Here is a 22975-nt window from a genome sequence, read left to right as displayed (position 1 = left end):
ATGGTGCCAATAACATGACCCATTGAGCCAATGATACAACCCATAGTGCTGATGACATGACCAGTAATACAGAGGACAAGACCCATGGTGCCAATGACATGACCCATAGTGTTGACAACCTGGCCCATAGTGCCAATGACATGACCCATAGTGTTGTCAACCTGGCCAATAGTGCACATGAAAAGACCCATGTTGCCAATGACACAGCCATAGAGCTGATGACAAGAACCTATGGTGCCAATGACAACGCATAGTGCTGATGACCTAGTCAATAGTGCGCATGACAAGACCCATGGTGCTTATGAAACAACCCATAGTGTCAATGACATGACTAGTAATGTAGGTGACACAACCAATAGTGCAGGGGACAAGACTCATGGTACCAATGACACAACTTATAGTGTCAATGACCTTGCCATTAGTGCGCATGACAAGACCCATGGTGCTTATGAAACGACCCATAGTGTCAATGACATGACTAGTAATGTAGGTGACACAACCAATAATGCAGGGGACAAGTCTTATGGTGCCAAAGACACAACCTATACTGTTGGTGACCTTGCCATTAGTGCGCATGACAAGACCCATGGTGCTTATGAAACGACCCATAGTGTCAATGACATGACTAGTAATGTAGGTGACACAACCAATAATGCAGGGGACAAGTCTTATGGTGCCAAAGACACAACCTATACTGTTGCTAACCTTGCCATTAGTGCGCATGACGAGACCCATGGTGTCAATGAATCTCCTCGTAGCCCCCAATGTTAGTCTACCTGGCTATACAGCAAATATCCCATTCACATTTGCTATGATATATTGGCGGCTGAGCTGTATTTTTAGGTGAAATAAACAATAAAAAAATAACATTTTATCGGCACAAAGGAAACATATTTTCACGAATAGGATAGCGTGCTCTAAAACTGACCATTTAGTTCTAATGTCAGGATGTGATAAACAGACCGCAGCTGTGTAATGAAGGATTCTTTTCAAGATAGCGAGATTTATTGGCGAATAATAAAGAGTCTACTTTATATTTCCTTTGGACAGGATCCATTTTACGTGCTCTTTGCCAACACACAATTATTAGTCACTTTTATGGAGCTATAAGGCAGTTTTATTGTGTCTTTGGACGGTTCTGTCCGATGTTACGGGAGGTTTAATGTGCCTGGTAAGCAGTTTGCTAATGTCACCGGAGCTTTGTATTCATCCCCTGGTTTGCGGCTGCTTGTCTGTATGCTGACTGATAAGTAAACAGGCCTCCGGTGTGATAGTCACCGCATGGGTCCCTTGTTCTGTCTCATTTCCTAATGTTTATTTGCAGATTCATAGACGTGGCACTGGCCAGAGGGATCTCTTTTGTTTTCTTCTATTTACTTTGGAATTTCAGCTCTAGAGATCATTTGGTTAGTTATTTAACCCCTGACGTAGCCTAAAAATAAATGCAACATAAAACATTGAGTTGTTTAAAGATTTTTATTTACTGAATTATAGTAAATATATTTTTATAGCGGCTGGGTCTCTTTTTTCTGATGCTGTGCTCCATATCTCTCCATATCCGTTCACACTGCTGAATTTCACTTAGGGCTCAATCAAAAATAGTCTGTCAGGAACGGGAGATAGGACTGCTCAGAAATGCAATCTCAAATAATAGGCAATGCACTTGGGAGTAGGGCTGGGCGGTATACCGGTTCATACCGAATACCGAAATTTTTGCGCTGCACAATATGAATTTTAACCCATACTGCAATACCCGTTTGGCCCCTCCCCCTCAGGAATGAATGAATCAGCCCAGCGCTGCGCTGTCCCCATATCGGGGAACTAATCCTATGTGACCTGCAAGCGCTGTTCTGCCACCCCCCGCCCAATTAATTATTACCCCATCCCAGCGCTGTCCCCTTCAGGGTACTACTCACATGTCACCCGCATGCGCTGCCCTCCTCGTCCTGTTTGTTGTGGCCGCCGGCACGGACACTCTATACCAGTCGTCTCCAACCTGCGAACCGCCAGATGTTGCAAAACTACAACTCCCAGCATGCCCGGACAGCCGTTGTAGTTTTGCAACATCTGGAGGTTCGCAGGTTGGAGACCACTGCTTTATACTGTGCAGTATCCCTATGCCCGTGCTGCAAAAAATAAACAAAATAAACTTTAACTCACCGTTGGTACGGTACCAGCCCCACTTGTTTCCTGGGGACAGGAACGTCGGCCGGCTCCTTACATGACAGTGGGCTCAGCCTATCACCGAGGCGGAACATTGCTGCGGCCAGCGATAGGCTGACGGCTGTCCGACGTTCCCGTCCCCAGCGTAAGGCGGACGTAGGTGCGCTAAAGTTTAATTTGTTTCCTTTTGCAGCCCGGGCATAGGGATACCGCACAGTATAGAGTGCCAGCGCCGGCGGCCACAAAAAACAGGACGAGGAGGGCAGCGCATGCGGGTGATATGTGAGTATTTACCCCGATGGGGATGTGGGCTGATAATTAATATGGGGGGGGCGGGGCGCTAGGAAATACAGTTATATAACAAGGAACCGCCAAAAGTTTAAAAAATACTGTGATACACACATTTGGTCATACCGCCCAGCCCTACTTGGGAGTGGATTCCGCCGAAAGAATGAAAACGAATCTGGGATCTGGAATTTCCGTAGTGTGAAAGGTGCAGCAGGATCCCATTGAGAACAATGACCCATTTCTCATTTTGTGGGCCAATTCATGGGACAGTCCAGTGAAAAACTGTTTTAAGAGTTTCTATTTTAAGCAGAGTTAGGGTAAGTTCCCATTGCCATCCATCAGCAATTCTGTCAGAACGATGGGAGTTTAGCAGAGAAAAAAATACTGCATGTACTATTTGTTTTAAACTCAGCTAAACTACTGGATGCCCGATGTACCCCATTCAAGTGTTCAAGGTCCGTCGGGACCCGGCAGTGTTTCCTTTGCGTTCCAACCCATTTCTGGGTCCGTTCTAAACCCGAACTGATCCTGAACGGGATGGAAGGCAATGTGAACTTGGCCTTGGGGTAGGGCCACATGGAGCACATCCTCGTTGTATTTTTTTAAACTGTATTTATTGAGATATAAACAAATAAAAGAATACAAATCAGTGGTGCACATTGTATTTTACACTGTGGATGAGCTGACAGATCGAGCTCCCTGCTGCGGTTGGGTAGCTCCGTGTGTCTGCCATAGCGGCATATTTCCCGCTGCAGACACAGCATCTGCTCACAGCAAACACATTGCTATGAGCAGACACACAGAGCTAACTGGCTATAGCAGGGAGCTCGCACCTGTGTCTGCCGTTGGTGCATCCGCAGCGTAAAATATGCTGCTGATGCGCTCCGTGTGGCCCTACTCTTAGGCTTTAAGAAGCCTTGATACCAATCTCATCCTCACAACTCAGTTTCTACTAATCCCTATAATGGAAATTATCCTAGATGCATGCTATCGGCACTGAGAATATTGGGGGAGATTTATCAAAAACTGTGCAGAGGAAGAGTGGCACAGTTGCCCATAGCAACCAATCAGATGGCTTCTTTCATTTTTAAAGAGGCCTGTGAAAATGATCGAAGCAATCTGATCCACAATCTCATCCAATCTGATCCGCTCTTCCTCTACACAGGTTTTGATAAATCTTTCCCATTGCTCCTACACACAATTGTCTGTAATACCCCGAAATTATCATAGGATGGTCTTACCTGACCATACTCCTTTTCAATGGCTGCACGCTGCTTGCAGAAGGACCTATGAAACAAAGAAGAGTTAGATTACAAAACAATGTTTAGTGTAAATGAGTCAAAAAGGTGATCACATGTCATGGCTGGTAGGTAATCACTGATGCAACAGCTCTTCCTCCCAAATCCCCCATACACATGCACTCTCAACTCGGCAGAGAATGCATACGTTTCTTTTAAGGATATCTCGATTGAAAACAAAAGTATCTGAGTTTAAATTCCCTCCCTCCCCTTAAATCATCTTTTGTGGTAGAGTAGGGAGGCCCACATACACATAACCAAGTTGACTTGTTCGGCCAACATTGCTCTTACAGTGGGGATCAAAAGTTTGGGCACCCCAGGTAAAAATTTGTATTAATGTGCATAAAGAAGCCAAGGAAAGATGGAAACATCTCCAAAAGGCATCAAATTACAGATTAGACATTCTTATAATATGTCAACAAAAGTTAGATTTTATTTCCATCATTTACACTTTCAAAATAACAGAAAACAAAAAAATGGCGTCTGCAAAAGTTTGGGCACCCTGCAGAGTTAATATCTTGTACTGCCACCTTTGCAAAGCTGAGACCTGCCAGTGTCATGGATTGTTCTTAGTCATCATCTGGGAAGACCGGGTGATGTCAATCTGAAAGGTTTTAAATGCCCAGACTCATCTGACCTTTCCCCAACAATCAGCACCATGGGTTCTTCTAAGCAGTTGTCTAGAAATCTGAAACTGAAAATAGTTGACGCTCACAAAGCTGGAGAAGGCTATAAGAAGATAGCTAAACGTTTTTCAGATGTCCATATCCTCTGTACGGAATGTAATTAAGAAATGGCAGTCATCAGGAATAGTGGAAGTTAAAGCAAGATCTGGAAGACCAAGAACAATATCAGACAGAACAGCTTGCAGGATTGTGAGACAAACAATTCAAAATCCACGTTTGACTGCACAATCCCTCCAGAAAGATCTGGCAAACACTGGAGTTGTGGTACACAAGTGAAAGAGAGGATGGCTTCTAGAAATGGATAATGATCCTAAACACACCTCGAAATCCACCGGGGATTACATCAAGAGGCGTAAACTGAAGGTTTTGCCATGGCATTCACAATCTCCTGACCTCAACTGAAAATCTATGGATAGACATTAAAAGAGCAGTGCATGACAGACAGCCCAGAAATCTCACAGAACTGGACGACTTTTGTAAGGAAGAATGGGCAAAGATACCTCAAACAAGAATTGAAAGACTCTTGGCTGGCTACAAAAAGCGTTTACAAGCTGTGATACTTGCCACAGGGGGCAGTACAAGATATTATCTCTGCAGGGTGCCCAAACTTTTGCAGACGCCATTTTTTTGTTTTCTGTTATTTTGAAAGTGTAAATGGTGGAAATAAAATCTAACTTTTGTTGACATATTATAAGAATGTCTTATCTGTAATTTGATGCCTTTTGTTTTTTTTTTTTCCATCTCTCCTTGGCTTCTTTATGCACATTAATACACATTTTTACCTGGGGTGCCCAAACATTTGATACCCACTGTAGATGTTTGGGCAGCTTAAGAGGAGAGGTTACACATTAAGGGATCTAGCAATAGATCAGTTCTTGCTAAAGGTCAACTTCTATTTTTTGGTAAATATGTGAAAGCTAGTCAAGCAAAGTGGGCTGTTTTAAGGAAGTAAATTGACATTAAGGACTAATGTAACCCCTTAAATATAAAGAAGAATAACATTTTCCTCTTAAGAAACAAAAAAATATAAATATATATATATATATATATATATATATATATATATATATATATATATACACACACACATAAGTCTATGAGAATTACTTATGTGGGAAATCTCTACTTCTAAAATTTTTTAAAATATATCTAACCAATTTGCGTATCTGCCGATCTCTGCGGGACTAGCTGCTGCGGTCCCTGATGTTTAGCTGGAGAGATATTGCTGCCGAGAGGTACGTTTACTGTTATTGCCAAGTTATGCACCGAATCCCCCAGAACAAGAAATTCTAAGCAAGGAGCACCCTCTACCCCAGTGATTTCCAAACTGTGTGCGACACAGTGTGTTGGCGGAAGTCTCCAGGAGTATTGAGGGACCGTCCCATCCTGCAGCAGCAGCCATCGCTGATCACTGTTCTTTAGTGGCCTCGGCCGATACTGCCTCATCTTAAACTTGAAGCCGGCACAGCGGCCACTTTAAATCAGTCATCAGTGGTGGCTGCCAGGACTTCTGACAAGTGACGCAGGAGAAGGTAGATTGAAATGGCAAAGGGGTTGACGAGAAGGATAATGAAGTGGCACATGGGGTGATGAAATGGCAGAGGGGGTGATAAATGGGGGGGGGGGGGGGAAATGAATTGGCACAGGGGGTGATTAAGGAGGAGGATGAAATTACACAGGGGGTGATAAAATGGTATAGGGGGTCATGAAGGGGAGTGATCAAAATGGCACAGGGGGTGAAAAGGGGTGGGGGGATTATGAAATGGGTCCAAAGGATAGGGAATAAGATGTCTGATCACGGGGGTCCAGCCACTGGGGACCCCCCGCGATCTCCCTGCTTCTCCCGGCGTTTATTTAGAGCATCGGGTACACCGCCAGAGGCTCGTGACGTTTTTCTCGCCCAATTCTCCCGGCCCCCCTGACATAACGGCAGTGTGAAAGTAGCCTAAGGCTGGGTTCACATCATGTTTTTGCCATATTAAAGAAAACCGTATAGCAAAAAAACGGATGGAACAGTATAGGAAAAAGTAAACCATATGCGTTTTTAAACCGTATACTGTTTTTAAAAGTGCATACAGTTCCGTCCGTTTTTATAAAAAAAAAAAAAAAAAACAACATGTTTTTGAAAATTTTGTCCATTTTTAAAGGGGTACTCCGGCGCTTAGACATCTTATCCCTTATCCAAAAGGATAGGGGATAAGATGCCCGATTGCGGGGGTCCTGCCGCCCCTCAATGCAAACCTATGGGAGGGGGCGTGACAGCTGTCACGCCCCCTCCCATAGGCTCGCATTGAGGGGGGTGGAGTGTGACATCACATGGGGCGGAGCCTTGACGTCACAACGCTCCGGCCCCGTGATCGACAGTAATCTGACTCTGAGCGAACACGCTCCAGGGACTGATTATAAACGGGGTGCGGGACCCCCGCAATCAGGCATCTCATCCCCTATCCTTTGGATAGGGGATAAGATGTCTAAGCGCTGGACTACCCCTTTAATGGGAGGGGTGTTGGGTGGGGACTTTAGGATGCAAATGCACATGTGCTAAGTAAAAACCGTATACGGTTTCACGTATGGAACCGTATACATATGCGTTTCCCATTGGCATCCATGTTAAAAAAAACGTATACGGTTGCAGTACAGTTTTTAAACCAGAGACAAAATCGTGGTCAACCACGGTTTTGACTCCGGTTTAAAAACCGTACTGCAACCGCATACGTTTTTATTTAACACGGACATCAATGGGAAAAGCACATATATACAGTTCCATACGGGAAACCGTATACGTTTTTTACTTTGCACATGCGCCTTTGCATCCTAAAGTCCCCACCCAAGACCCCTCCCATTAAAAATGGACAACATTTTCAAAAACTTATATTTTTTTTTTATAAAAACGGACGGAACAGTATGCACTTTTAAAAACAGTATACGGTTTAAAAACGCATACAGTTTACTTTTTCCCCATACTGTTCCATCCGTTTTTTTTTTTTTTTTTTGCCATACGGTTTTCTTTAGAAAAACTGATTGAAAACAGAATGGCAAAAACGTGATGTGAACCCAGCCTTATGGGTTTTAAGGTCCAGACCTTCCTAACCCGCCCTGGTGTGACAATGCCTTTAAGGTCAGGGTCTATAATGTGTCAGGACTTGACCGCATATAGATAGAATAGGCAGCAGAAATTAACCATTGTGTCCTGTAAACGAAAAGTGGTGTCGCAACAGATGTAGCTGCAGTGAAGCCCGGAAAAGGTATTGATTGTGATCTCAAGGAAAAGCACTGAGAAGGTATTTATAGGAGGTACAAACCGTACTGAGGCTACTGGACCAAGGACGACTTTCTAGATTATAGAGGGATCAATTAGAAAGACTCCTCTAAAACAAGTTGGGGCCTGGATACCCATGTGCTGGTAGCTTTTCTAGGATCTACAGTAACTGGACGCTACTATCACTGTGTATAAAGGCTCTTAGTCTGCATTTATTTTCTACCAGAGCCAAAGTTCATAGCTCAGCATTATTTAAAGGGGTACTCCGCCCCTAGACATCTTATCCCCTATCGAAAGGATAGGGGATAAGATGTCAGATCGTGGGGGTCCCGCCACTGGGGACCCCCAGGATCACGGCTGCAGCACCCACCTGTTGCGGCTTCCGGAAACGCTGGAGGCTTCGGCTCCCGACCACGGCGACGTGAGATCGTGACATCACGACTCCGCCCCTGTGTGGCGTCACGCTCCGCCCCTGTGTGATGTCACGCTCCGCCCCTGTGTGATGTCACGCTCCGCCCCTCACTACCGTCACGTCCCCTCCCATAGACTTGCATTGAGGGTGCGGGGCGTGACGTCACACGGGGGCGGAGTCGTGATGTCACAATCTCACGTCACCGTGGTTGTGAGGTGTTAGGATGAGAGCCTCCAGCGCTGCCGGAAGCCGCAACAGGTGGGTACTGCAGCAGAGATCCCGGGGGGTCCCCAGCGGCGGGACCCCCGCGATCTGACATCTTATCCCCTATCCTTTCGATAGGGGATAAGATGTCTAGGGGCGGAGTACCCCTTTAATTTAAAAAAATACCACAATACTGAATACTGCCATACAAACTCATAACACTGCCACAATTTGCCCATAAAGTGCCACCAGTCCTAAACAAATCCCCATAGCAAACCTCTCCTGCTCTGGACAGAGGTGTCAGCAGAGAGCACTGTGGTCAGACTGGAATAAACAACTCAACTTCCTCATGGAGCATACAGCTGCAGACAAGTACTGGAAGGATTAAGATTTTTAAATAGAAGTAATTAACTAGGAATAACTTTCTAGCACCAGTTGATTTGAAAACACTCTTTTCCTCCGGAGAACCACTTTAACTGCTAGAAGGGGGAGTTCAGAGCAGTAAACTTCCTATTTGTAGACTAACCCATAACCTTATGACATGTACAATGGAGATTACATGGACAAACACCACACATCCAATAATCTGTACGATTCATTTCTGATTATACATTCCAAAACAGTAGATCACAAACCACTGGATGTTCTGGAGGCTCCAACACACAGACTGTGCAATTTCAATGCGAAATGAATGCTGATTTTGGGAAGCACGGGTCCACTGATCAGTGCCTTGTAGAATACCCTTAGGTTGGTTTTGTCAGAATCAAATATGTTTAATATGTTGTACATCTCGGCAAAACATTTACCTTTCTAATACAGTGACCCCCAGACCTACGATGGCCCCGACATACAATCATTTCCCCATACGATGGTCTCTCAGAGGCTGTATGTTGAAGGCAGCATCAACATCCGATGCTTTTGTATGTCGGGGCCATCGCATAAACGGCTATCCGGCAGCGCAGACTGCTTCAGCTGCAACCAGATAGCCGTTTACGGTGCCCCGTGTGGTCCGCTGAAGATCACTTGACTGCCCTCGGGGCTCCGGCGCGTCCTCTTCGGGATCCCCTGCATCGTCGGCGCTCTCCATCGACATCATCATGTCGCTGCGCACGCCGTCCCGTCATCCAATAGGAGCGTTGTGCGTGGCGAAGTGATGGCGGCGACGGAGAGTGAGGATGCCGGGGAAGCAGAGGCCTTGCCGGAGCTTCGGGGACACCCCGGGGACGCGGCGATAGCGATGGACGGCGACATCCAGGGCAGCGGTGACGAGCGGTGACGGTCCGGAGCGGCGGGGACAGGTGAGTACAACTTCCTATACCAGTGGTCTTCAACCTGCGGACATCCAGTTGTTGCAAAACTACAACTCCCAGCATGCCCGGACAGCCGTTGGCTGTCCGGGCATGCTGGGTGTTATAGTTTTGCATTATCTGGAGGTCCGCAGGTTGTAGACCACTGTCCTATACATTGCCCGGATCCCTCAACATACGATGGTTTCAACAAACGCTGGTCCATTTGGAAAGGATTACCATCGTATGTTGAGGGACCACTGTATACCTCATAAAAAAAAAGTTATCTCCTTTTTATAGAAATCATGGCTTCGAAAAAGACAACTAGGGTTCCCCATAACCATCCAGAACATAATCCTGTCCGACTGCCGCATCAACCTTGTCCCAGCTGAAGCACAGGGAGGAGCAAAGTCCAGGAAGTGAGGGCGGGACTAGTAGTCATCTGTGCTCACTCCTGTCCTGTCTCTCTTGTAGTTACATGAAAAAAATAGTTACATGAAAAAAAATAAAAAAAATAAAAGGGTGATACAGAGCAGCCTGCAGTGATTGGATGAAAAGGCCCAACACAGCACAACAGACTCAGGGAGGTAGTGAGGATGGGCTCAGTGCTTGCCTCAGACACTCTCATTCATGAGCAGTGGATGTCAGAATGAGTGAGCAGCAGAATGGAGGGATTTGTGAACCAAATTCAGATGCTAGACACATAAAAGACATGTATAGAATCTGCATGACCTAGTGAGTAACATACATAAGTATTATTTTTTCCCTGTGATATGATAAGTATACCTTAAGTCACAGGGTATGGTTTAGGCCTCCTTTACATATATCAGTTGTCCGGCAGCGTTTCCCTTCGGCGTGCACCGGAGGGAAACTGATAGCAGAAATGATCCTATTCATTTGAATAGGACAGTTCACAATCATCCGGCATCTCAGTTTGGACTCGCCGAACCGGCACCGGATAGGGGAACTCCGCTTGCTGCATTCAGAAAAAAATGGATGCCGGATGCTACACAACTGATGACAACTGATGCATGTTGTCATCAGTTGTGGCATCAGATACGTCAAGATTTAGACTGGGATTACATATGCTGGATTTATGTAATCCTAGCCTTCTGTTCTCCTGTACAAAGACCCCACAGTAGAACTCCCATGACCTCATCTTCATTGAACCCTCTGAGTGCAATAAATTAGGGGAGACACTGGAAATACCGGTAGAACAGATGAATGTAACACCATGGATCTAAGTAAAAAATGGAAATGTCCAGCGCTTTAGGTCATAAAAACATGCAGCATAGGGACAAGAATGCCGACGGGTTTCGGATCTGTGCGATCCTTAGTCATGGCCAGGATCATAAGGCTCTATTTACACTGGCTGCATGTCTCCGATTCATAACGGATGCATCGCTATAATCCTTATGCCATGGATACAAGTGGTTCTCAGTGAGCGCTACAGATTTACAAGGGTCATTCATGAATCCATGTTATCTCTGCTGTCTTTACTCCTGCTGATGTCGTCAAGGGCTCTATTCAAACTGACTTCCTTGTTCACATTTTTTATAAATGCAGAGCTGAATTTCTCATAAAATGGACCCAAATGGTGTCTAATGGACTACAATGATTTATAACAGGGTGATTCATGGATCTATTTCTGCTGTAAAATAAATATCTAGGTACCTCATAGACACGTTATAAGGCTCTGTTCATGTTATGGCTTCCTAATAATGCTCCGCCAGATCCGCTGCAAGACAGATACCAGTGAAATGCAATGGGGTCAGCACTGACGGAATTTGTGACAGAGGCCTTCACCACAAATGTGAACAGAGCCTAAACCATAAGGAGCTTAAAGGGGTACTCTGGCGCTTAGACACCTTATCCCCTATCCAAAGGATAGATAGGGGATAAGATGCATGATCACGGGGGTCCCGCCGCTGGGGACCCCCGTGATCTTGCACGCAGCACCCCAGTTAAAATCAGTCCCCGGAGCGTGTTCGCTCCGGCTCCGATTATCGGCGACCACAGGGCCGGCGGCGTGTGTCACGCCTACGCCCCCGTGTGATGTCACGCTCCGCCCCTCAATGTAAGCCTATGGGAGGGGGCGTGACAGCTGTCACGCCCCCTCCCATAGGCTTGCATTGAGGGGCGGAGTGTGACATCACACGGGGGCAGAGGCGTGATGTCACACGCCGCCAGCCCTGTGGTTGCCGGTAATCAGACCCGGAGCAAACACGCTCCGGGGACTGATTATAGACGGGGTGCCGCGTGCAAGATCACGGGGGTCCCCAGCGGTGGGACCCCGTGATCATGCATCTTATCCCCTATCCAAAGGATATCTAAGCGCCGGAGAACCCCTTTAAAGTGTACCTATCATATCAGACAAAAAAAATTGCTTATATGTATTACTCACTAGGTCATGCAGATACTTTACATGTCTTTTTTATGCATCTATTTGGCTCCCAAATCCCTCTGTCCTGCTGCTCACACATTCTGGCATCCACTGCTCAGGAAGAATGTGTGTCCGAGGCAAGCACTGAGCCCGTCCTCATTTACCATGCATTCACTTCCTCCCCGAGTCTGCTGTGCCGGGTCACTTTATCCAATCACTGCAGGCTGCTTTGTAACCCCCTCCTTTCTGTTTTCATGCTGCAGTCTGATAGGACAGGAGTGAGCACAGAGCAGTCCTGTCCCACGTCCTGGACTTTGTCCCAGCCTGTGCTTCAGCTGGGACAAAGATGATGCTGCAGCCAGACAGGATTATGTTTTGGATGGTATGGGGACCCCTAGTGGTCTTTATTCATAAGCCATGATTTCCCATAAAAAGGAGCTACATTTTTTTTAATGACGTACATTAGAAAGGTGAATGTTTTGCCAAGATGTACAACATATAAAACGCTTTTGATCCTGACAATGCCCATTTAAGAAAATGAATCGTATCGGACCAAAAAAGATCCTCACTAATCCTAATGGTTGAAAATAAGCAGTTATACCCATCGTAGATCCTGTAAAAGCAAAAACCTTGACTTGAGTGTGAATAGAGTCTAATTGAAACTATAAAGGGGAACTCCGGTGGAAACAAGTGGAAAACAAATGTTTTCAAATCAACTGGTGCCAGAAAGTTAAACAGATATGTAAATGACTTCTATTAAAAAAAATCTTAATCCTTCCAGTACTTATCAGCTGCTGAATCCTACAGAAAAAATTGTGTAGTTCTTTTCAATCTGACCACAGTGCTCTCTACTGTCTGTGTTAGGAACTGTGCAGATTAGAAGCAACCCCCCACAGCAAACCTCTCCTGCTCTGGACAGTTCCTCTCAAGGACAGAGGTGTCAGCAGAGAGCACTGTGGTCAGACAGAAAAGAACTTCACAAATTTTTCTACAGTATTCAGCAGCTGATAAGTACTGGAAGGATTAAAGGGGTTATCCAGGAAAAAAACTTTTTTTTTATATATCAACTGGCTCCAGAAAGTTAAACAGATTTGTAAATTACTTCTATTACAAAAATCTTAATTCTTTCAGTACTTATGAGCTTCTGAAGTTAAGGTTGTTCTTTTCTGTCTAAGTGCTCTCTGATGATACGTGTCTCGGGAACCGCCCAGTTTAGAAGAGGTTTGCTATGGGGATTTGCTTCTAAACTGGGCGGCTCCCGAGACAGGTGTCATCAGAGAGCACTTAGACAGAAAAGAACAACCTTAACTTCAGAAGCTCATAAGTACTGAAAGGATTAAGATTTTTTAATAGAAGTAATTTACAAATCTGTTTAACTTTCTGGAGCCAGTTGATATATAAAAAAATGTTTTTTCCTGGAATACCACTAAGATTTTTCTTTTTTAATAGAAGTAATTTACAAATCTGTTTAACTTTCTGGTACCAGTTGATTTGAAAACATCTTTTTGCTTTCACCGGAGTACCCATTTAAAGGAGATCTATAGTGCAAAATAACTTATCCCCTATCCGGAGGACAGGGGATAAGTTATAGATCGTGGGGGGTCCGAGCGCTGGGCCCCCCCGCGATCTTCGGTACGGGGCCGCAGCAATATAGAGGAAAGGGGGCGTTCCGTACCCGCATGACGCGGCGGCCGACACGCCTCCTCCATGAATTCCATAGAGATACATGGAGGGGGAGTGTCTGCCGCGGCTTTCTGCTGGGTACGAAACTTCACTTCCGGCAGACTGCTGCGGCCCCGTCCAGGAGATCCCGGGGGGCACCAGCACTCAGACCCCCCGCGATCTATAACTTATCCCCTATCCTTTGGATAGGGGATAAGTTATTTTGCGCTGGAGTACACCTTTAATGTAGGAGGGGGTCTGCCTTTACTTAGGCTACAGAAAGTTACAGGAGATATTGATTGAGTCAGGTCAATACCGTCAGGTCAATACCAAAAGGACAAAGTGCTTTCCAAGACAAAATAAAGAAATTCTATAAAAATCTACTGAGCATTGTCTGGGCCCAAAGAGCAAAGGGGTTATAGGTCAGAAGATAAGATTCTGTGTATAGGGTCACACGCTGACTGTACAACTGGGTCCGACTGACATTGTTCTTCTTCCTCCGGCCCACAGATTCATGACCTGCTGACTCCGCTGTCCTAGGACTGCTGCGCATCCATAAAAATAGAACTGGCATCACAGAAATCCGCCTTACCTGGCACTGCCCTATTTTTAACTTGCTTTTAGCTGCAGTAATTGTGTCCATTATGTACAAACAAATGCATATGCCACAAACAGGGGGCCTACTGCTATAAAGCAAACCTGCCCCGGCCGTTCCTGGGCTCTCCTTATAAATGCAAGCGAAGCCATTATGTATTATAAGGGCAGCAGAACGTCAGCTCACAGGGCAAGGAGGTGCCAGTGTAACCATCTTGTCTGGACGGCTTTGATCAGATGAAAAGGGAGTACAATGAAGATAGATTTACTGCAACGAAAAAGGCAATTTTTTGTAGAAAAGCTTCTCTTACTGCTAACCAAGATCCAAGACTGCATTCACGCCCCGTTTGGGGCAGACGGAACCGGCTGCCGAATGCCCCAAACGTGGTGTGAATGCAGCTTGACACTACAGTGGTCCCTCAAGTTACAATATTAATTGGTTCCGGGACGACCATTGTATGTTGAATCCATTGTATGTTGAGACCAGAACGCTTTGGAAACCTGGTAATTGGTTCTGAAGCCACCAAAATGTCATCCAAAAATAGGAAAAAGTGAGAATTAAAGAAAATAAGTAGATAACTAATATAGATAAAGCAAATCCTTACATATAAAAGCAATAAAGATCTGCTGGAAGCTGTAAATCACGGTCTATGTCAGTGTTTTCCAACCAGGGTGCCTCCAGCTGTTGCAAAACTACAACTCCCAGCATGCCCGGACAGCCGCTGGCTGTCCGGGCATGCTGGGAGTTGTAGTTTTGCAACAGCTGGAGGCACCCTAGTTGGGAAACAATGGTTTATGTAGAGAACAGGAGCTTCTTCATGGTCCTATACAGTACACACAGTGTCCCAAATGGAGCCCCCCTTACTTGGTGTCCAAAGGAGCAGCCAACCCTGGCACGGGTAAGGAGTAGTACAGAACTTGTAGTTCCTCCCTGTACTGCAGGGGGCGCTACCAGACAGCCATTCAGTGCTTGTACTTCAGTAATAGAGGTGATTTACCAGTAAAATGCCCATTCTGATTGGTCAGTTCCTCCAGTTGTAACACGTTTCACAGATCTGGACTGTCTGTAGCATTGTATGTTGAGTCTGGTTTCAAGTTACAATGGTCCAGAAAAGACCATTGTATGTTGAAACTATTGTATGTTGAGGCCATAGTAAGTTGAGGGATCACTGTACAGTACATACCGCCATACGGAATCATCCATGCCATGCCTATTTTCTGGGAACACAATAATAATAAATATAAAAGATCTGACTTCTGCCCCCCCCCCCCTGCCATTCAGGTGACAAAGCTCTGAGTGCTGCTTCCCCTTCATTGTTTAAAGGGGTACTCCACTGGGCAAAACATTTAGTTCCGAACGCAGTGCGCACGCTGCGGGGGTCGGCCACATCCCCTCGTGAAGTCACGCCACGCACCCTTCAATGCAAGTATATGGAAAGTGGCATGATGGCTACCACGCCCTCTCCTATAGACTTGCATTGAGGGGGTGTGACATGCCGACCCCCGCAGCGTGCACACAGGAACTAAATGTTCCAAATGCTGGCCAGTGGAATACCCCTTTAACAAGCACAGCACCAATCTTTTGGTGTGGCAAATACTTTTTATTGCAGCTTAGTTCTATTCGGTAAGATGAACTAAGGCTAGGTTAATATTGCCATTGTGCTTTGTCCCGTTCTGGGTCCGTTCAGTTCTTATTTTTGCGCCGAACGGCCTCAAAAGGGGTCGGAGCACAACTGACACCATGGGGGTCTGTCGGGGATTAACCGGAGGGAAAAAAAGCGAATGCACTATTTTTTTCTCCGTTAAACCCCCGTCGTTAGAACAAACTTGCCGATGGAGCCCGACATAACGGAGCCCGATGGCAATGTCAACGTAGCCTAAGCTGCAGCACTACGCACAGCAGCTGTCAAAAGTACACAGAATAATCCCGTAAGGACCAAGCCCATGTTCACCTTAAGGACCAGGCCAATTTTATTTTTGTTTTTTCCTCCTCGCCTTCTAAAATCCGTAACTCTCTTATATTTCCATCTACAGACCCATATAAGGGCTTTTTTTTGCGTGACCAATTGTACTTTATAATGAAATCTCTCATTTTACCATATAATGTACGGCGATCCCAAAAGAATATTTTTTTTAGGGAGGAAATTTTAATGAAAACCACAATTTGAGGGTTTCGTTTTCACACTGTACAGTTTATGGTAAAAATGACATGTGTTCTTTATTTTGTGGGTCAATATGATTAAAATGATACCCATGGCTAGATACTTTTAGATTTTTGTACCGCTTAAAAAAAAATCTAAAACTTTTTGTACAAAATCAGTAATCTAACATCGCCCTATTTTGACCACCTATAACTTTTTCATTTTTCCGTATATAGGGCGGTATGAGGGCTCATTTTTTGCGCCGTCATTTGTACTTTTTATTGATACCACATTTGCATATATAAAACTTATATATCATTTTTTATACAAAATTTTTTTTTTAATAAAATGTGACAGAAAAGCAGCATTTTGGGAGTTTTTATTTTTTATTTTTTACGTTTACGACTTTCCCTCGTACGGGATCATTAACATTATATTTTGATAGTTAGGACATTTACGCACGCGGCAATACCAAATATGTTTATAAAAAAAAAACATTTTACGCTTTCTTGGCGGTAAAATGGAAAAATGGACAAATTTTCATTTTTATTGGGGGAGGGGATTTTTTACTTTGTTTTTTTCTTTTTTCAACTTTTTTTATTTAAATTTTTTTACACTTTTTATGTCCCCATAGGGGACTATTTATAGCAATCATTTGATTGCTAATACTGTTCAGTGATATGCATAGGACATAGCACTGATCAGTATTATCGGCTATCTGCTGCTCTGGTCTGCTCGATCTCAGACCAGAGCAGGAGACCCCGGACCTAGGCAGAGATGGACCTAGGCAGGTGAGGGGACCTCCGTCCGCCATTACAGATGATCGGATTGCCGCGACAGCGCTGCAGGCGATCCGATCATCTATTTTATCATGCGCATTGCCGCAGATGCCGTGATCTGTACAGATCACGGCATCTGAGGGGTTAATGGCGGACATCCGCGCGATCGCGGATGTCGGCCATTACGGCGAGTCCCCAGCTGCTGATAGCAGCCGGAACCTGCCGTGTATGACGCGAGCACCGCTCCGATGCTCGCGGTCATACACAGGACGTAAATGTACGTCCTGGTGCGCGAAGTACCACCAAACTAGGATGTACATTTACGTCCGTGGTCGTTAAGGGGTTAAAAATGTTTAGCTGTTCAGTTACAACAGCTCCTATGCAGATCTATGGTCGATGAGAGACAACCAACTGCATTGTCTGATCCTGTAGCCCCACTTTCATCTCTCTAATTTATTACTACCCAAGAAAATTCCCAAAAACATGAGGGACAGAGCTGGATTTTTTTTTCAGTCAACACCTACTACTAAGTTTTTAGGATGTATTGGCACAATGAACACAATTTCCTAACTCGCAGATCATTTGACCGGTTAGTCATGAAAATAAACTCCCCCACATGACCCTGCCTAGTAAACTCCCCCTCAGCTCTTTGAACCCAAATGAGTGTTACACGGTGGGCCGGGGATATTGGGGATTTTATTTTGTTCGTTATTGACAGAAAAGCTTTGACCTTTTCGCTAGCCCAAAATCTCCCAAAATCTCACGGCTGAGGGCTGATCTGGCAGAGGCCAGACTGGATTGCCCACATTATTATTTAGGCTGTTCTTATATAATATTATTAGACAAGGCAACGTTCACCTTCTGTTTGATGTTTGGTAAAATTCTTTGTGAAGAGGATTAGGTAACCTGCCAGAAGTCAGAGCAGCAAACCACAGGACAGCAGCACCTGCTCCGGTACAGCAGAATGTGTGTTCTGCAAAGACATCACTTACGAGGTGAGGAACTGTAAGGAAGGAAACCGAGCAAACCGGAACATACGTAACCCCAGGACGAGACACAAAAAGAGAAACAAAGACAAATTCCCTGCACGTCCCCTGCTACCTGTTATTAATAACTGTGTTCTGGAGTCCATTGATCCATTATACTGAAGAAGGGTCAAAAGAGCAGTCGCAGGGCATCGGAGACTACTTCATTTTTGTATGGTAATATGAGATACTTTGGCCCCAAGACATCTTATGGATAGGGGATTAGATGTGTGATCCTGGGGGTCCCGCTGCTGGGGACCCCCGCAATCTAGCATGCAGCACCCACCTGTAAGCACTGCAGGAAGCGCTGGAGACTCTCAGTGTTATGCCTCCCAACCATGGGAACGGAGTATCGTGACGCCACAACTCTGCCCCCGTGAGACATCATGCCCCGCCCCCTCAATGCAAGTCTATGGAGGGGGCGTGACGGACGTCACGCCCCCTCCCATAGACTTGCATTGAGGGGGCAGGGCATCACACGAGGGCGGAGACGTGGCGTCTCGATACTCCGTTCCTGTGGTTGGGAGGCATAACACAGAGCCTCCAGCGCTTCCAGGTCGGTGCTGCATGCTAGATTGCAGGGGTCCCCAGCGGCGGGACCCCCAGGATCAGACATCTTATCCCCAATCCTTTGGATAAGGGATACGATGTCTTGGGGCCAGAGTATCCGGACATTTATCAAAACCTGTATCCCTTTAAAAGGGGGGCAATGTATCAAAATCTCCCCCAAAATTTTGACATTTTGTCAATACAGATCGGATTGGGTTCCAGTCACGAGACCCGCTGCAATTTAGAGTTACAGCTGGGTAAAGTGTGCGGCAGGATCTACCTCACTCCCCAGCTGTCATTCAAACCCAATTCATTCTAATAGACGCGGTGAAGATCAATCAATCAAATTGTGATATAAGCCACCGAGGGTTACTGCGATTACTTGGCAGTGAATTTTGGTGGCCCAGCCCCAGACCTGACCCCTGTGTGTGGCCAGCATCCGCTACCTCCCATCCGACCCCCATTTGTGTGTGCATGCGTAATATGGTGGTGAGGGCGTGGAGGAAAAAATTAAAATCTGATGCTTATCTAGACTTTGTCCCCTGTAGCTCCCATTCTCCTGCATGCATCCCAGTGTCTTCTCTCCTGTGACAAGCAGCTGACTACAGGACCTTCCTGCTCAGCCAATCACAGACCAGGGCTAGATCAGTTTTGATATTTTTGTTCTTCCCGCGCTTCAGCACCAGATTAGATTCAGAATATTAGAATATTGGCTAATGGCAGGGATGAACGTGAACTGGTAAGGACATGAAATAGGGCATGAAATGAGGGGGAACGGTCATGAAATGGGGGGTCTACATGAAATGGGGGGATGGGACAAGAAATGGAGGGATGGTCATGAAATGGATGATCCGGCATAAAATATGGCGATTGGGCACTAAATGGGGGGTAAGACATGAAATGGGGGGGAATTTGTTTACCACAGTTTTCTGCAGCCTTTGTTCCCCTCAGGACCCCTCACAAGCCAAGGTCAACTATATGTAGCCCTGGCTGTCATGTATCTATTGGTATCTAAGGCCCAAATGTTTACACATGACAGGTAAATACCTGGCTACTTTTTTTGAAGTAAAGAATAAAATAGATGGCAACCCGAGGCAATGCTATACTGTTGTTTTTACAATGCATGTCCATGGCAGTACATACAGTTACATACAATTTGGGACCGTCAGTGTTAAATAAGTACTAATATTCTGACCTTGTATGTGAAAACAAATAGGTCGCTGGGAAACGGAGTCTCAGCCAGTGTCTAAGCTGAGACACAATAGACTATAATAGGCTTTCACTGGAACGGCAGCGTTTATGAATAAATGATTATACGGATGATTCATCGAGACAGGATATTTCCTCTTTACCTTGACGTTACTGACACCATCATAGACTCCTGGGTGATGGGCGATCTAATCTACCTTAAAGCAGGGCCTGGTGCAGCGTCAGACCAGCGCAGTCAGGAGCTTATGGGATCTCCTGTCCTCAGAGTCTCATCGTCTTTAATCCTAAACTACACCGTCTAGTGTTCCAATAATGCCGCAGAGATCACCGCCTGTATCCACAAATAAATAGATTTATTGCACTGGTTTATCTACTTAAAGCCTATGGCAATAAAAAAAACCTATGACGAAGATTTCCTAAAACGAATATAAGGCAAGTGAATATTTCCAACAATTTAATTACATTTTTGAGTCAATATACAGGAACCAAGTCTGGCTATACACAATACATTTGAAAAGTATTCAGACACTAACTTTTTTAATAATTCGTGATTTCTTAAATTTCCTACTGCCCCCACCATGATCACTGTAGGGATGGTATTGGGCAGGTGATGAACAGCACCTGGTTTCCCCCAGATATGATGCTGCCCCAACCATGATCACTGTAGGGATGGTATTGGGCAGGTGATGAACAGCACCTGGTTTCCCCCAGATATGATGCTGCCCCAACCATGATCACTGTAGGGATGGTATTGGGCAGGTGATGGGCAGTGCCTGGTTTCCTCCAGACATGATGCTGCCCCCACCATGATCACTGTAGGGATGGTATTGGGCAGGTCATGGGCATTGCCTGGTTTCCCCCAGACATTATGCTGCCCCCACCATGATCACTGTAGGGATGGTATTGTGCAGGTGATGGGCAGTGCCTGGTTTCCTCCAGACATGATGCTGCCCCCACCATGATCACTGTAGAGATGGTATTGGGCAGGTGATGGGCAGTACCTGGTTTCCCCAGACATGATGCTGCCCCCACCATGATCACTGTAGGGATGGTATTGGGCAGGTGATGAACAGCACCTGGTTTCCCCCAGACATGATGCTGCTCCCACCATGATCACTGTAGGGATGGTATTGGGCAGGTGATGGGCAGTGCCTGGTTTCCCCCAGACATGATGCTGCTCCCAACATGATCATTGTAGGGATAGTATTGGGCAGGTGATGGGCAGTGCCTGGTTTCCCCCAGACATGATGCTGCTCCCACCATGATCACTGTAGGGATGGTATTGGGCAGGTGATGGGCAGTGCCTGGTTTCCTTCAGACATGATGCTGCCCCCACCATGATCACTGTAGGGATGGTATTGGGCAGGTGATGGGCAGTGCCTGGTTTCCCCCAGACATGATGCTGCCCCCACCATGATCACTGTAGGGATGGTATTGGGCAGGTGATGGGCAGTGTCTGGTTTCCTCCAGACATGATGCTGCCCCCACCATGATCACTGTAGGGATGGTATTGGGCAGGTGATGGGCAGTGCCTGGTTTCCTCCAGACATGATGCTGCCCCCACCATGATCACTGTAGGGATGGTATTGGGCAGGTGATGGGCAGTGTCTGGTTTCCTCCAGACATGATGCTGCCCCCACCATGATCACTGTAGGGATGGTATTGGGCAGGTGATGGGCAGTGCCTGGTTTCCCCCAGACATGATGCTGCCCCCACCATGATCACTGTAGGGATGGTATTGGGCAGGTGATGGGCAGTGCCTGGTTTCCCCCAGACATGATGCTGCCCCCACCATGATCACTGTAGGGATGGTATTGGGCAGGTGATGGGCAGTGCCTGGTTTCCTCCAGACATGATGCTGCCCCCACCATGATCACTGTAGGGATGGTATTGGGCAGGTGATAAGCAGTGCCTGGTTTCCTCCAGACATGATGCTGCCCCCACCATGATCACTGTAGGGATGGTATTGGGCAGGTGATGGGCAGTGCCTGGTTTCCCCCAGACATGATGCTGCCCCCACCATGATCACTGTAGGGATGGTATTGGGCAGGTGATGGGCAGTGTCTGGTTTCCTCCAGACATGATGCTGCCCCCACCATGATCACTGTAGGGATGGTATTGGGCAGGTGATGGGCAGTGCCTGGTTTCCCCCAGACATGATGCTGCCCCCACCATGATCACTGTAGGGATGGTATTGGGCAGGTGATGGGCAGTGCCTGGTTTCCCCCAGACAGGATGCTGCCCCCACCATGATCACTGTAGGGATGGTATTGGGCAGGTGATGGGCAGTGCCTGGTTTCCTCCAGACATGATGCTGCCCCCACCATGATCACTGTAGGGATGGTATTGGGCAGGTGATAAGCAGTGCCTGGTTTCCTCCAGACATGATGCTGCCCCCACCATGATCACTGTAGGCATGGTATTGGGCAGGTGATAAGCAGTGCCTGGTTTCCTCCAGACATGATGCTGCCCCCACCATGATCACTGTAGGCATGGTTTGGGCAGGTGATAAGCAGTGCCTGGTTTCCTCCAGACATGATGCTGCCCCCACCATGATCACTGTAGGGATGGTATTGGGCAGGTGATGGACAGTGCCTGGTTTCCTCCAGACATGATGGTGCCCCCACCATGCTTCACTGTATGGATAATATTGGGCAGGTGATGGGCAGTGCCTGGTTTCCATAAGACATAACTTTTAGAATTGAGATCATAAAGTTTAATCTTAGTTTTATCAGCTTAGAGAATCTTGTTTCTCACAGTTTAGAGTTCTTTAGGTGCCTTTTTTCCAAAATCCAGACGGCTTGTGTCTTTTAATGAGGAGTAGCTACTTTTTGGCCGCTCTGCCACAAAACCCATATTGGTGGAGTGCTGAAGCTTAGCCAGAGCTCTCATTATTGGGCTCCTTCTCTTTCAATGACTTAGCTTGGTGGAATGGCCAGCTCTAGAAGAGTCCTGCTTGCTGCAAACTTCTTGCATTTAAGCATTACGGAGGCCACTGTGTTCTTGGGAACTTTCAGTGCAGCAAAAAAATATTGTT

At 46.1% G+C, this 22975-nt stretch overlaps 1 protein-coding gene across 9 annotated transcripts in view; it reads right to left on the bottom strand.

Annotated features, from left to right (window-relative positions):
- FCHSD1 (FCH and double SH3 domains 1) overlaps positions 1–22975 on the bottom strand; it is a 148747-nt gene that overhangs the window by 108734 nt on the left and 17038 nt on the right. For 4 of the 9 annotated variants that reach the window (XM_056517075.1, XM_056517073.1, XM_056517077.1 and 1 more), the window contains exons 3-4: positions 20082–20269; positions 3693–3738 (exon numbers count right to left, since the gene is read on the bottom strand). In XM_056517075.1, the coding sequence (XP_056373050.1) occupies positions 3693–3738; positions 20082–20104 (69 nt within the window). In that variant the 5' untranslated portion in view covers positions 20105–20269. The remainder of the gene's footprint in view (positions 1–3692; positions 3739–20081; positions 20270–22975) is intronic. The other 5 variants (XR_008843171.1, XM_056517076.1, XM_056517071.1 and 2 more) reach the window with 2 other exon arrangements.

This window comes from Hyla sarda, chromosome 4 (genome assembly GCF_029499605.1).
Source record: "Hyla sarda isolate aHylSar1 chromosome 4, aHylSar1.hap1, whole genome shotgun sequence".
NCBI classification, from domain to species: Eukaryota; Metazoa; Chordata; class Amphibia; order Anura; family Hylidae; genus Hyla; species Hyla sarda.
The sequence above is the reverse complement of the archived record's forward strand: the minus strand, read 5'-3'. Positions and strand labels throughout refer to the sequence as shown.